General features: G+C 43.7%; 1 protein-coding gene across 2 annotated transcripts in view; it reads left to right on the forward strand.

The window, feature by feature from the left end:
- LOC143988268 (matrix metalloproteinase-23-like) overlaps positions 1 to 12,945 on the forward strand; it is a 48,231-nt gene that overhangs the window by 12,196 nt on the left and 23,090 nt on the right. The window contains exon 5 of one of the 2 annotated variants that reach the window (XM_077487714.1): positions 355 to 519. The exons of the other annotated variant lie outside the window; for it this stretch is intronic. Coding sequence (XP_077343840.1) covers positions 355 to 519 — 165 coding nt within the window. The remainder of the gene's footprint in view (positions 1 to 354; positions 520 to 12,945) is intronic. 2 annotated transcript variants of the gene reach the window in all.

A 12,945-nucleotide genomic window follows, 5' to 3' on the forward strand; every position in this document is an offset into this window, starting at 1 on the left:
ACTCTGCACTTCCTCACTTGGAACCCTTTTATTCAGATAAAAATCATCAGTCAGTATGTAATAAATTTGCTTTTGACTCCAGTTTTGTCTTTTTCTTGACCAGCACCAGGACATATAAGGTGAGTTTGTCTGAAACATTAAAACAGTGTTGTAAGTGTAATTTATTTTATTTTCATCTTTATTAAATCTTCATATTCGTGAGTGATGAATCGATTGACAAAACATTCTAGAGTTTATAGATTTGTGTACATCTTCATATGTCCCAGTATCCTCAACTCATTCATTTGTAGATACTCATCTATCGGTAAAAATGATTTTGTCTGTTTATCAATGCATCTTTCTGTCTGTCATTAGGTGTATGGTACAATGATCTAGTCCAGGTGGCAGCCCATGAAATTGGCCATGCTCTTGGATTGTGGCACTCAAATGATATTGATGCCCTCATGCATCCTAATGCTACGAATACAAGGACACGACACTTGGCACAGGATGATATCCTGGCAATTCAACAGCTCTATGGTAATTATTGGACATCATTATCCAAGCTTACTTTTAGTAAAGGTCATACTGCAACTTGGTACATGCACCCAGAAATAGTAAAATTTCACTACATGATCCAGAATATATAAAGATATTAAAACATATTCACACGGGTATTGATATTCAGTGGCTCAAAACATGCAATATTTTGCTGCAATAAAATAGGACACGGGGGGATACTTTTGTCTTTCAAAAAAAAGAGATAAACTTTAAATACTGAAAGCTAACCCGTTTGAGGAAAAAAATAAGATTCCACCAGTCCCACATTCCAAAGCTATTATTATGATACAGGATTTATATAGCGCCACTAGGTTATGCAGCTCCTTACAATATAAAGCCTCATGTACACTACAGCTGCTAAACTCACATTTAGGAGCAGCTGGGGATTTTTTTTTTTTTCAGTAGCCCCTGAACTCTCCCCAATGTGTGTACAATTATGTGTACATGGAGTAATCTATAGTCATTTAGAGACAATTGAGTTTACTGGCATCAGAAAAATTGCGTTCAGGACTGTCATTTACCAGCATTTCAAATGACAAACGCTTGTAAACGCATTGACCCGCTTTATGTTTATAAGCCTTTTTAAAGAGGAACATAGAAAATGTGGAAAAAAACACAATTTTCACAACATGCTGTTGCCTGCAAGTGAGGGGAGAGGGAGGGAGAAAGAGAGAGGAGGAAGAGAAAAAGGGGAAGAGAGAGAGGGGGGGGGGGAAGAGAGAGAAGAAAAAAGGGGGAGAGAGAGATGGGATCCATAGTTAAAGCACACTGCTCTCTCTTCTCTCGCAGAAGACTGAAATAGTTAATAATTTACTTGTTTTTCATGCATTGTGGGTATTTGTGAGGGTCTCCTGAGGTTATCTTTAACCAATTCAGCCCCGGAAGGATTTGCCACCTTAATGACCAGACCATTTTTTGCGATACGGCACTGTGTTGATTTAACTGACAATTGCGCGGTCGTACGACGTTGTACCCAAATAAAATTGGCCTTTTTTTCCCACAAATAGAGCTTTCTTTAAGTGGTATTTGATCACCTCTGCGGTTTTTATTTTTTGCGCTATAAACAAAAAAAAAACTGACAATTTTGAAAAAAAAAACAATATTTAAAAAAAAAACAAAAAAAAAAATGTATTCATCAGTTTAGGCCAATATATATTCTTCTACATATTTCTGGTTAAAAAAAAATTGCAATAAGCATATATTGATTGGTTTGCCCAAAAGTTATAGCTATACAAAATAGGGGATAGATTTATGGCATTTTGATTATTTATTTTTAATAGTAAGGTCGGTGATCTGCGATTTTTAGCAGGATTGCGACATTGCGGCGGACAGATCGGACACTTTTTTGGGACCACTGACATTTATACAGCGATCAGTGCTATAAAAATGCACTGATTACTGTATAACTGTCACTGGTAGGGAAGGGGTTAACACTAGGGGGTTGATCAAGGGGTTAAATGTGTTCCCTAGGAAATGTTTCTAACCGTGGGAGGAAGGGACCGACTGGGGGGAGGAGACATATCGCTGTTCGCAAATACTACGAACAGCAGATCTGTCTCTTCTATCCTGTCAGAATGAAAATTTGTGTGTTTACATACACAAATCTCCATTCTGGCTCTTGTGCCCGTGATCGTGGGTGGCTGGAGGCGATCATGCCAGGTGGCCACATGCATCGGGTCCCCTGCCGTGCAGCAGGTGTGCACACGCCATGGCTCTTAAAGGAGCCGCCATAAGGGTATGGTGATTCGCGGGACGGAGCCATATTGCCGCCTTATATCTATAGGAGCTGGTCGGCAAGTGGTAAAAAATGTTTTATAAATGCCACTAAACGAGCATAAATGCAATATGTAAAAGTGGCAAAATGGATGTTTTTAAACGTTGGTTACTAGCTGTCAAGTGCCAGCGTTCAGAAGAAGTTTTCAAATATCCTGTGTACATAAAGCCTTAAAGGGAAACAGGAAAGTTACAATACAATCAAATACAAGAGGGTTAAGAGGGCCCTACTTATAAGAGCTTAGAGATGAGTTTTCAGGGATTGCCTAAAGACAGCTAGAGTAGGAGATAGCTGGCCACATTGAGATAGAGAGTTCCAGAGGATGGGAGAGGCTCTGGAGAAGCCCTGGAAATGAGCATGGGAGACAAGGGGGCTTGAGAGCGGGTTTTGAGAGGAGCGGAGAGGAAGGTTTGGGTGATATTTGGAGACAAGAGTGGTGATGTAGCGCAGAGCAGAGTGGCTTTGTATGATGTTGTTAGTATTTTGAATTTAATTCGCTGGGCTATCAGAAGCCAGTTTAGGGATTGGTGGAGAGGGGTGGCAAACACCTAGAAATGTTTCTGTTAAAGTGGAAGTAAAACCTCCTATCGTTTTCAGTCAAGGAAGCTGCCATCTTGGCCTCTAATAATTCTTCAACTGCCATAATGCTGCACATGTGATCAGTTATGACACCAGCCATTGGATGGTTTGAAAGTTTGGTTGAGAGCACAACCAATGTGAAAGTTAGCTTTTCAGGCAATGTATTTTTTGAAACTGGGTTTACTCCCGCTTTAATCAGTGCAAAAAAAGTCCCCTTTTATGCACATTTAATTTAATATTAGTCATCTTTTAAAGCTGCAGAAGGTATCTGTAAATAAAAAAGTTTTAATATTTACTATTATCTCATCTTATGCCCATGGCACCTAGAGAGAAATGTTACACTCCTGACAAGATTATAAAGCATCCGAACTATCACTAGAATTATACTCTTGCAATGAACTAGTGTCTGCTTGTGAGATTTGGCCTGGTCAAATCAAATCCAGCAATGCAAAAGTCAGAGATATAGTAAGTATGAATCTAACTTTGTTTTCTTTAGGGACATACTAAAAGTTAGTGATTTTTACAAGTAGACCTTACATTGTATTGCAAGGTCAACTTTAACATTTGATTTTTCACCTTAATGTATTCAATGCATTAAGGTAAAAAAAACCTTCTGTGCTGCAGCTTCCCCCAATCCCTCCCTTTTTCTTACCTTGCCCCCGATCCGATCCAGCGTTGTGCATGAGCACAGTGGCTTCCGCCACTGTCCCCCTCCTCACTGGACTGATTGTTAGCAGCGGGAGCCATTGGCTCCCACGGCTGTCAGTCGAAAGCTGTGACTCGGGGGGGCGGGGCCCAGTCCTGCTGTGTGTGTGTCAACAGATGTGGGAGCGAGCATGCACGGTTGCCCCAGGGAAAGCAGCTTTCCCGGAGGGCATCTGCCAAAAAGGAGGGGCCTGGAGCAGCGGCAGGGGACCCCAGAAGCATTGCACAGAGCAGGTAAGTATAAGCATGTTTGTTATTTTAATTGAAAAAATAAAAAAAGAGGGTTTAACACTGCTTTAAAGCGGAGTTCCACCCATTTTTTAGTTTATTAAAAGTCAGCAGCTACAAAAAGCTGCTGACTTTTAACCACTTCAGCCCCGAAAGAATTTACCCCTTTCCTGACCAGAGCACTTTTTGCGATTTGGCACTGCATCACTTTAACTGACAATTGTGCAGTTGTGCGACGTTGCTCACAAACAAAATGGACATCCTTTTTTTTTCCAACAAATAGAGCTTCCTTTTGGTGGTATTTGATCGCATCTGCGTTTTTATTTTCTGCGCTATAAACAAAAAAAGAGCGACAATTTTGAAAAAAAAAACCTATAATAAATAGCCCCCAAAAGTATATAAAAAAAGATTTTTTTCCTCAGTTTAGGCCGATATGTATTCTACATATTTTTGGTAAAAATAAAAAAAAATCGCAATAAGCGTATATTGATTGGTTTGCACAAAAGCTATAGCATCTACAAAATGGGGGATAGATTTATAGCATTTTTATTATTTTTTTTTTACTAGTAATGGTGGTGACTGCGACATTATGGCGGACACATCGGACAATTTTGACACATTTTTGGAGCCATTGGCATTAATACAGCGATGTCACTGGCAGTGAAGGGGTTAACACTAGGGGGCGGTGTAGGAGTTAACTATGTTCCCTGGGAGGTGATTCTAACTGAAGGGGGAGGGACTAACTACAGAAAGTGACAGATTGTGGTCCTTAGATAATAGGAACACATGATCTGTAACGCCTGTCAGAACAGGGAAGTGTGTCTGTCTCCTGGTCACGATCGCTCGTGGCCGGCGGTCATCGCGACCATTGGCCACAAGCATTGGCACCCCCACTGTGCGGCGGTGCGCTCCTGCTATCTGGACCCCGCGAGATTATGTACAGTAACATGGTTTTGCGCAGGGGAGCCAGCCTGCGGCGGCTGGTCCGGAAGTGGTTAATAAACCGACACTTACCTGCCCCACGGTCCAGTGATGTGGCCGCCCGCAGGCCATCTCCTCTCCCCCTCCTCTGCATCGCCATGGTAACTGTGGGCACCCGGCCGTGATAGCTTATAGCTTCACAGCCGGCACGCACTATGAATGCGCGAGTCGCGCTGCGCTCTCCTATTGGCCAGCCGATGTTCTGGGACCTGAGTTGTGTCCCAGAAGATTTCTGGCAGGGAGGGGCCGCCTAGGGCGAGAGGAGGAGTCGCCTAGGCGGCCAAAGATAGGAAGCAAGAAGTGGGACAGGAAATCCCATGAAAAAAAAAAAAAAAAAAAAAAAAAAAAAAGAGTACACGCTCCTCCCCCCAAAAATTACATGCCAAATATGTTCCACTTTTGGGTTTAAGTTAATATTTCCATGCATTTATAAAAAGACACTATACGTCTCAGTATAAACCCCTTGTTGAGTTATTTTAATTCTCTCTGACACGGTTGTTCATGATAGGGGGCTTGGAGCTATGGAAGACACCAGCCCTACATTATACCCCCCTCCTGCTAGTTATTACAGCCTGGAAGCTATCAGAAGTGGAACTATGGGCAAAAATGTCAATAGCATTAGCACATAAGTCTTTGTTTTTCTTTAACTTTGAGTTAAACTTTGATCGGTGTATGGCTGTCTGTGCTCGACAGAAGTCAATCCTTTGATCGACGTCTGTCAAAGGGAAAACCTGGAAAACTTTTTCAATCAGCCGCTGCAGTCACTGATCAGTGTATTCTAAGAGCAGCTGGTCACGACTATCAGAATACAGTGTCCTGGCAGGGGGATTCCTCCAGGAATCTCCTATCATTTACAGTAGGGATATGCAATTAGCGGACCTCCAGCTGTTGCAGAACTACAAGTCCCATGAGGCATAGCAAGACTCTGACAGCCACAAACATAACACCCAGAGGCAGAGCATGATGGGACTTGTAGTTTTGCAACAGCTGGAGGTCTGCTAATTGCATATCACTGATTACAGCCAAGGAAGCTGCCATCTTAGTTTCTATTTGATCTGCAGTTGCCATGATGCTGCACACATAATCGGTTATGACACCAGCCATTTGATGGCTTAACAGTTCAGTTCAGAGTGCAAGCAATTGTTACAGTTATCACTGAAGGCATGCCTTGAATGTAACTGTTTTGGGAAGCAGTTAACCACTTTCAGACCGGACCATTTTGCTGGTAAATGACCAGAGGTCTTTTTACAATTTGGCACTGCGCTGCTTTAACTGGTAATTGCGCGGTCATGCAATGTTGTACCCAAACAAAATTTGCGTCCTTTTCTTCCCACAAATAGAGCTTTCTTTTGATGGTATTTGATTGCCTCTGCGATTTTTATTTTTTGCGATATAAACGTAAAAAGACCGCAAATTTTGAAAAAAAAAGATATTTTCTACTTTTTGTTATTAGAAAAATCCAATAAACTAAATTTTAGTCATACATTTAGGCCAAAATGTATTCAGCCACATGTCTTTGGTAAAAAAAAAGTCAATAATTGTATATTTATTGGTTTGCGCAAAAGTTGTCACATCTACAAACTAAGGTACGTTTTCTGGAATTTACGCAGCTTTTAGTTTACGACTGCCTATCTCATTTCTTGAGGTGCTAAAATGGCAGGGCAGTACAAAACCCCCCCAAATGACCCCATTTTGGAAAGTAGACCCCCTAAGGAAATTGATAAGTGGCATGTTGAGCCCATTGAATATTTTATTTTTTTGCCTCAAGCGATTGAATAATGACAAAAAAAAATTATTTTTTTTTTTTTTACACAAAGTTGTCACTAAATGATATATTGCTCACACATGCTATGGGCATATGTGAAATGACACCCCAAAATAAATTCTGCTGCTTCTCCCGAGTACGGGGATACCACATATGTGGGACTTTTTGGGAGCCTAGCCGCGTACGGGGCCCCGAAAACCAAGCACCGCCTTCAGGCTTTCTAAGGGCGTAAATTTTTGATTTCACTTCTCACTACCTATTACAGTTTTGAAGGCCATAAAATGCCAAGATGGCACAAAACCCCCACAAATGACCCCATTTTAGAAAGTAGACACCCCAAGCTATTTGCTGAGAGGCATGTTGAGTCCATGGAATATTTTATATTTTGCCACAAGTTGCAGGAAAATTACAAACTTTTTTTTTTTTTTTTTCACAAAGTTGTCACTAAATGATATATTGCTCACGCATGCCATGGGCATATGTGAAATGACACCCCAAAATAAATTCTGCTGCTTCTCCTGAGTACGGGGATACCACATATGTGGGACTTTTTGGGAGCCTAGCCGCGTACGGGGCCCCGAAAACCAAGCACCGCCTTCAGGCTTTCTAAGGGCGTTACAGTTTTGAAGGCCATAAAATACCAAGATGGCACAAACCCCCCCCAAATGACCCCATTTTGGAAAGTAGACACCCCTAAATTTAGGGGTACACTAGTGAGACTAGGTAATAAATGGCGGGTGCCCTGAAACTATAAAAAAATAACTAACCAACCAGCGTCACCTGTAACAGTTATATGGTGATCACTGGTGAAAGGGTTAACTAGGGGGCAATCAGGGGGCTTTATGCGGTAGTATATGGGGGTCCCTGGCGCTACAAAAAGCTGCGGCGAACCTAAATACCTACCTGCCTAACTAGCGTCACCTGTGACACTAATACAGCGATCAGAAAAATGATCGCTTATTAGGCTGGGTTCACACTGGAGCGATGTGGGAACGCCACGAATGCGCGGCGGGTTCCCGCATCGCATGCCTCCCGGCGGCAGTTCACACTGCCCTATGCGAACTGCTGGGAGGGTCAGTGAAATGTTAATGACACCCCCAGATCAGTTCGCATATCGCAGTGTGATCTGCAAACTCGGATCGCATGGTGTGAACACCCATGCGATCCGATTCTGCTGCGGACCAAAAAAAGGGTCCCGTGCGAATTTGCGGCGGGTGCGGCGAATGGCTGAACTCGAATCGCACAGAGATCGGATGTGATTCGCACTGCAGTGCGGTGCGAATCACATTCATTCTCATAAACCGCTGCAATGTGAACCCAGCCTTAGTGACACTGGCGACGGGGGGTGATCACGGGGTTAAACCTTTATTGGGGGGGTTAGGGGGGTACATTAGAACTAAAGGGGGCTAACCCTAACTGCCCTAACAGTTATTACAGTCACAAATGACACCAATGCAAAAAAAAAAAAAAAATGACATTGGTGTCACTGTGACTGGGGGGCAGGGGTAATTGGGGGGGTGATCGGGGGGGTGTGAGTGTGCCTGGCATGTTCTACTGTGTAGTGTCGTGTTGGTGCAACTCACCGATCCTCTCTCCTCGGTGTCGGAACGAAAAATACCGACACGGAGGAGAGATTACATCACTTCCTCTCCTGTGTTTACATTACAGGAGAGGAAGTGATGTCACGGAGCATTTTCATTCGTCGGGAGCGATCGCGAGGGGGTGGCCATGAATGAATGGCCGTCCCCTCGTCCGGGATCGCTCCCAAACGAATACCGACCGATCGGGCCCCCGACCCGCGGGAAGGCAGGGACGTACATGTACGCCAATATGCCTGCCCGTGCCATTCTGTCGACGTACATAGTCGTGCGGCGGTCGGGAAGTGGTTAAGGCAGAACTAAATTCCTAATACTCATCTGTCCAACAGTCCTGTGTCAGCACCTGCATCTTATTCTGCCCTTCTCATTGATCAACGGGATGAAGTCAATCTTGTGCATGTGCAGGAGGCCGTTATCCCGGCACTCAGAGACCAGTAAGCTGAGCTGTACAGTGCAAGACGACAGATCAGACAGGTAGGGGCATTTTATAGTAGAAGAGACAGTGCATGTATGTTCTGCAATAAAACCTGCCTGCTTGCTGTTTCTTACAGTGGAACTTCAGTTCAGCTTTAAATTGATGGATTTAGTTTCACTTTAACGTGAAACGAAACTAAACGATTTAACTGTTTACCAAAATAGTTACATTCATAGCATGGCTTGAATGATAATTGTTACAGTTACTAGTATGCTTATGTTAGCTCTCAACTGAACTGTGCAGAAGTAGGTGTCCCCTAAGTGGACTTTAAAGGCAGTAGTATAAATTAATTGAAAAAGTATAATTTATTAACCACATGCCAACCAGGCCATAGCCGAAAGACGGCTACAGCGCGGTCGGCTTATTCTGGGAGGGCGTCCATGGACGAATCCAGAGGACCTGGCGCATCACGGATCACGGTAAACGCCCGATGATCGTGCCCGTTTACCACGTGACCACTCTGTCAAATGACAGAGCGATCACTTGTAAACAAACCGATCGATACAGTGAGAGGGGAGAGATTGCAGCAGCACTGTGGGCTGGATGTGAAGTGCCCACAGCACTGCTCATTGACAATCCTCTGCCCATACTCTGCAATACTCTGCAACACTGTACAATACTCTGCAACACTGCAGTACTCTGCAACACTGCAATACTCTGCCAATACTCGCCAATACTCTGCCAATACATTTTAACCACTTCAGCCCCGGACCAATAAACACCTTAAGGACCAGAGGTCTTTTTCCAATTTCGCACTGCGCTGCTTTAACTGGTAATTGCGCGGTCATGCAATATTGCACCCTAACGAAATTTGCGTACTTTTCTTCCCACAAATAGAGCTTTCTTTTGATGGTATTTGATTGCCTCTGCGATTTTTTTTTTTTGCGATATAAATGGAAAAAGAGCGAAAATTTAGAAAAAAAATGATATTTTCTTCTTTTTGTTATAAGAAAAATCGAATAAACTAAATTTTAGTCATACATTGAGGGCAAAATTTATTGAGCCACATGTCTTTAGTAAAAAAAATGTCAATAAGCGTATATTTTTTGGTTTGCGCAAAAGTTATAGCGTCTACAAACTAGAGTACATTTTCTGGAATTTACACAGCTTTTAATTTATGACTGCCTATCTCATTTCTTGAGGTGCTAAAATGGCAGGGCAGTACAAACCCCCCCCCCAAATGACCCCATTTTGGAAAGTAGACACCCCAAGGAAATTGCTGATGGGTATGTTGAGCCCATTGAATATTTTTTTTTTTGTCCTAAGGGATTGAATAATGACAAAAAAATAAATAAAAATTTACAAAAAGTTGTCACTAAATGATATATTGCTCACACATGCCATGGTTATATGTGGAATTGCACCCCAAAATATATTCCGCTACTTCTCCCGAGTATGGGGATACCACATGTGTGGGACTTTTTGGGAGTCTAGTCGCGCACGGCACCCCGAAATCCAATCACCACCTTCAGGATTTCTAAGGGTGCAAATTTTTGATTTCACTCCTCACTACCTATCACAGTTTCGAAGGCCATAAAATGCCAAAATAGCACAAAACCCCCCAAAATGACCCCATTTTGGAAAGTAGACACCCCAAGCTATTTACTGAGAGGCATGTTGAGTCCATGGAATATTTTATATTTTGCCACAAGTTGCGGGAATATTACAAACTTTTTTTTTTTTTGTACAAAGTTGTCACTAAATGATATATTGCTCACACATGCTATGGGCATAAGTCAAATTACACCCCAAAATAAATTCTGCTGCTTCTCCCGAGTACGGGGATACCACATGTGGGGGACTTTTTGGGAGCCTAGCCACGTACGGGACCCCGAAAACCAAGCACTGCCTTCCGGATTTAAATATAAAATGCTACCAAAAAAACTGTTAGCGATCGCAGGGATCAGGCCTGACTCTGCGATCGCTGCAGTTATGTGTTTAGTGTTTTGTAAGTGACAGTGATCGATCGATACTGCACTTGGGTGGGCTGGGCAGAGGGGCAAAACGCAGGTGCTAGCAGGTATCTGGGCTGATCCCGCTAACAATGCGTTTTTTTGGAACCCTAAACTGCTGGGGACGCTAGTATAGATCTGATCAGATCAGATATTGATCTGTTCAGATTCTATACCACTACGGGAGGTTTATGCTTTGCGTGTGGGTGTTAGCGGTACTGGCACTAACCTAGCGCTGCCTGGGGCGACGCAGACCCTGACCCTAAAACCTAATTAATATCACCCGCCGGGTGATCAGGGGGTTAAACCTTTATTGGGTAATAAATGGTGGGTGCCCTGATGCTATAAAAAGCAAACTAACCAGAGTCACCCGTAACACTGATACGGTGATCAGTGGTGAAAGGGTTAACTAGGGGCAATCAGGGGGTTCAAATTTTTATTAGGTAGTATATGGGGGTCCCTGGCGCTATATAAAAACCTGACGGGGAACCTAAATAACTAACTGGCTAACCAGCGTCACCAGTGACACTTATACTGTGATCGCTGGTGAAAGGGTTAACTAGGGGCAATCAGGGGGTTAAAACCATTATTGGGTAGTATATGGGGGTACCTAACGCTATAAAAACCTGGCGGTGAACCTAAAAAAATAACTAGCTACCTAGCGACACTAGCGACACTAATGCAGCGATCAGAAAAACGATCGCTTAGTGACACTGGCAAAAGGGGGTGAAAGGGTTAACTAGGGGCAATCAGGGGGTTAAAACCATTATTGGGTAGTATATCGGGGTACCTATCGCTAGCGGCACTAGTGACACTAATGCAGCGATCAGAAAAACGATCGCTTAGTGACACTGGCAAAAGGGGGTGAAAGGATTAACTAGGGGCAATCAGGGGGTTAAAACCATTATTGGGTAGTATATCGGGGTACCTAGCGCTATAAAAACCTGGCGGTGAACCTAAAAAAAAAACCTAGCAACCTAGCGACACTAGCGACACTAATGCAGCGATCAGAAAAATGATCGCTTAGTGACACTGGCAAAAGGGGGTGAAAGGGTTAACTAGGGGCAATAAGGGGGTTAAAACCATTATTGGGTAGTATATCGGGGTACCTAGCGATATAAAAACCTGGCGGTGAACCTAAAAAAATAACTAGCTACGTAGCGACAGTAGCGACACTAATGCAGCGATCAGAAAAATGATCGCTTAGTGACACTGGCAAAAGGGGGTGAAAGGGTTAACTCTAGGGGCAATCAGGGGGTTAAATCTTTATTGGGGGGTGATAGGGGGCTACCCTGGACCTAACACTAACTGCCCTGATAGTTTTTACTGTTACAACTGACACTGAATGCAGTGATCAGTAAAGAAATGATCAATGCAATCAATGAAACTGTGACTGGGGGGGAGGGGGGATCGGGGGGGCGATCGGGGGGGGGGGGGGGTTTGTGTGCCTGTGTGTACCTACATGTCAGTGTAGTGTTGGTGCACACTTACTTTTAGTCTTCTCCTCGTAGTCCGGTCAAAAAGACCGCCCCGAGGAGAATGACATCACTTCCTCCTTCCTGTGTAAACAATACACAGTGGGAGGAAGCTTCTCATTGGCCAGGAGCGATCCAGAGGGGGTGGCCAGAAACCAACGGCCATCCCCTCATCACGGATCGCTCCTGCAGTGAACCGGACCGCCGTATCCAGCGGGAGGGGGTCCGATCGGACCTCCCACCCACTGGAAGGCAGGCACGTACATGTACGTGCTTGTGCCTGCCTGTGCCATTGCGATGACGTACAATGGCAATACGGCGGTCCTTAACCACTTGCTTACTGGGCACTTAAACCCCCCTCAGTCCCAGACCAATTTTCAGCTTTCAGCGCTGATGCACTTTGAGTGACAATTGCGCGGCCATACAACACTGTACCCAAATGAATTTTTTATCATTTTTTTCCCACAAATAGAGCTTTCTTTTGGTGGTATTTAGTTACAGCTCGGAGTTTTATTTTTTGCTAAACAAACAAAAAAAGATGCAAAAAAAAAAAAAAAAAAAATCATGTTTTAATAGTTTGTTATAAAATTTTGCAAACGGGTCATTTTTCTCCTTCATTGAAGTGCGCTGATTAGGCGGCACTGATAGGCTGCATTGGTGGGCACTGATGGGCTGCATTGGTGGGCACTGATGGGCTGCATTGGTGGGCACTGATGGGCTGCATTGGTGGGCACTGATAGGCTGCACTGGTGGGCACTGATAGGCATAGTTAAGGCGGCACTAATAGGCACAGATAAGGCGGCACCGATGGGCACAGATAAGGCGGCACTGATGGGCAAAGATGGGCACAGATAAGATGGCACGGATGGGTGG

This window comes from Lithobates pipiens, unplaced genomic scaffold, assembly GCF_037356315.1.
Source record: "Lithobates pipiens isolate NorthernLeopardFrog02 unplaced genomic scaffold, aLitPip1_a1.2 Scaffold_18, whole genome shotgun sequence".
In the NCBI taxonomy this organism is placed as follows: Eukaryota; Metazoa; Chordata; class Amphibia; order Anura; family Ranidae; genus Lithobates; species Lithobates pipiens.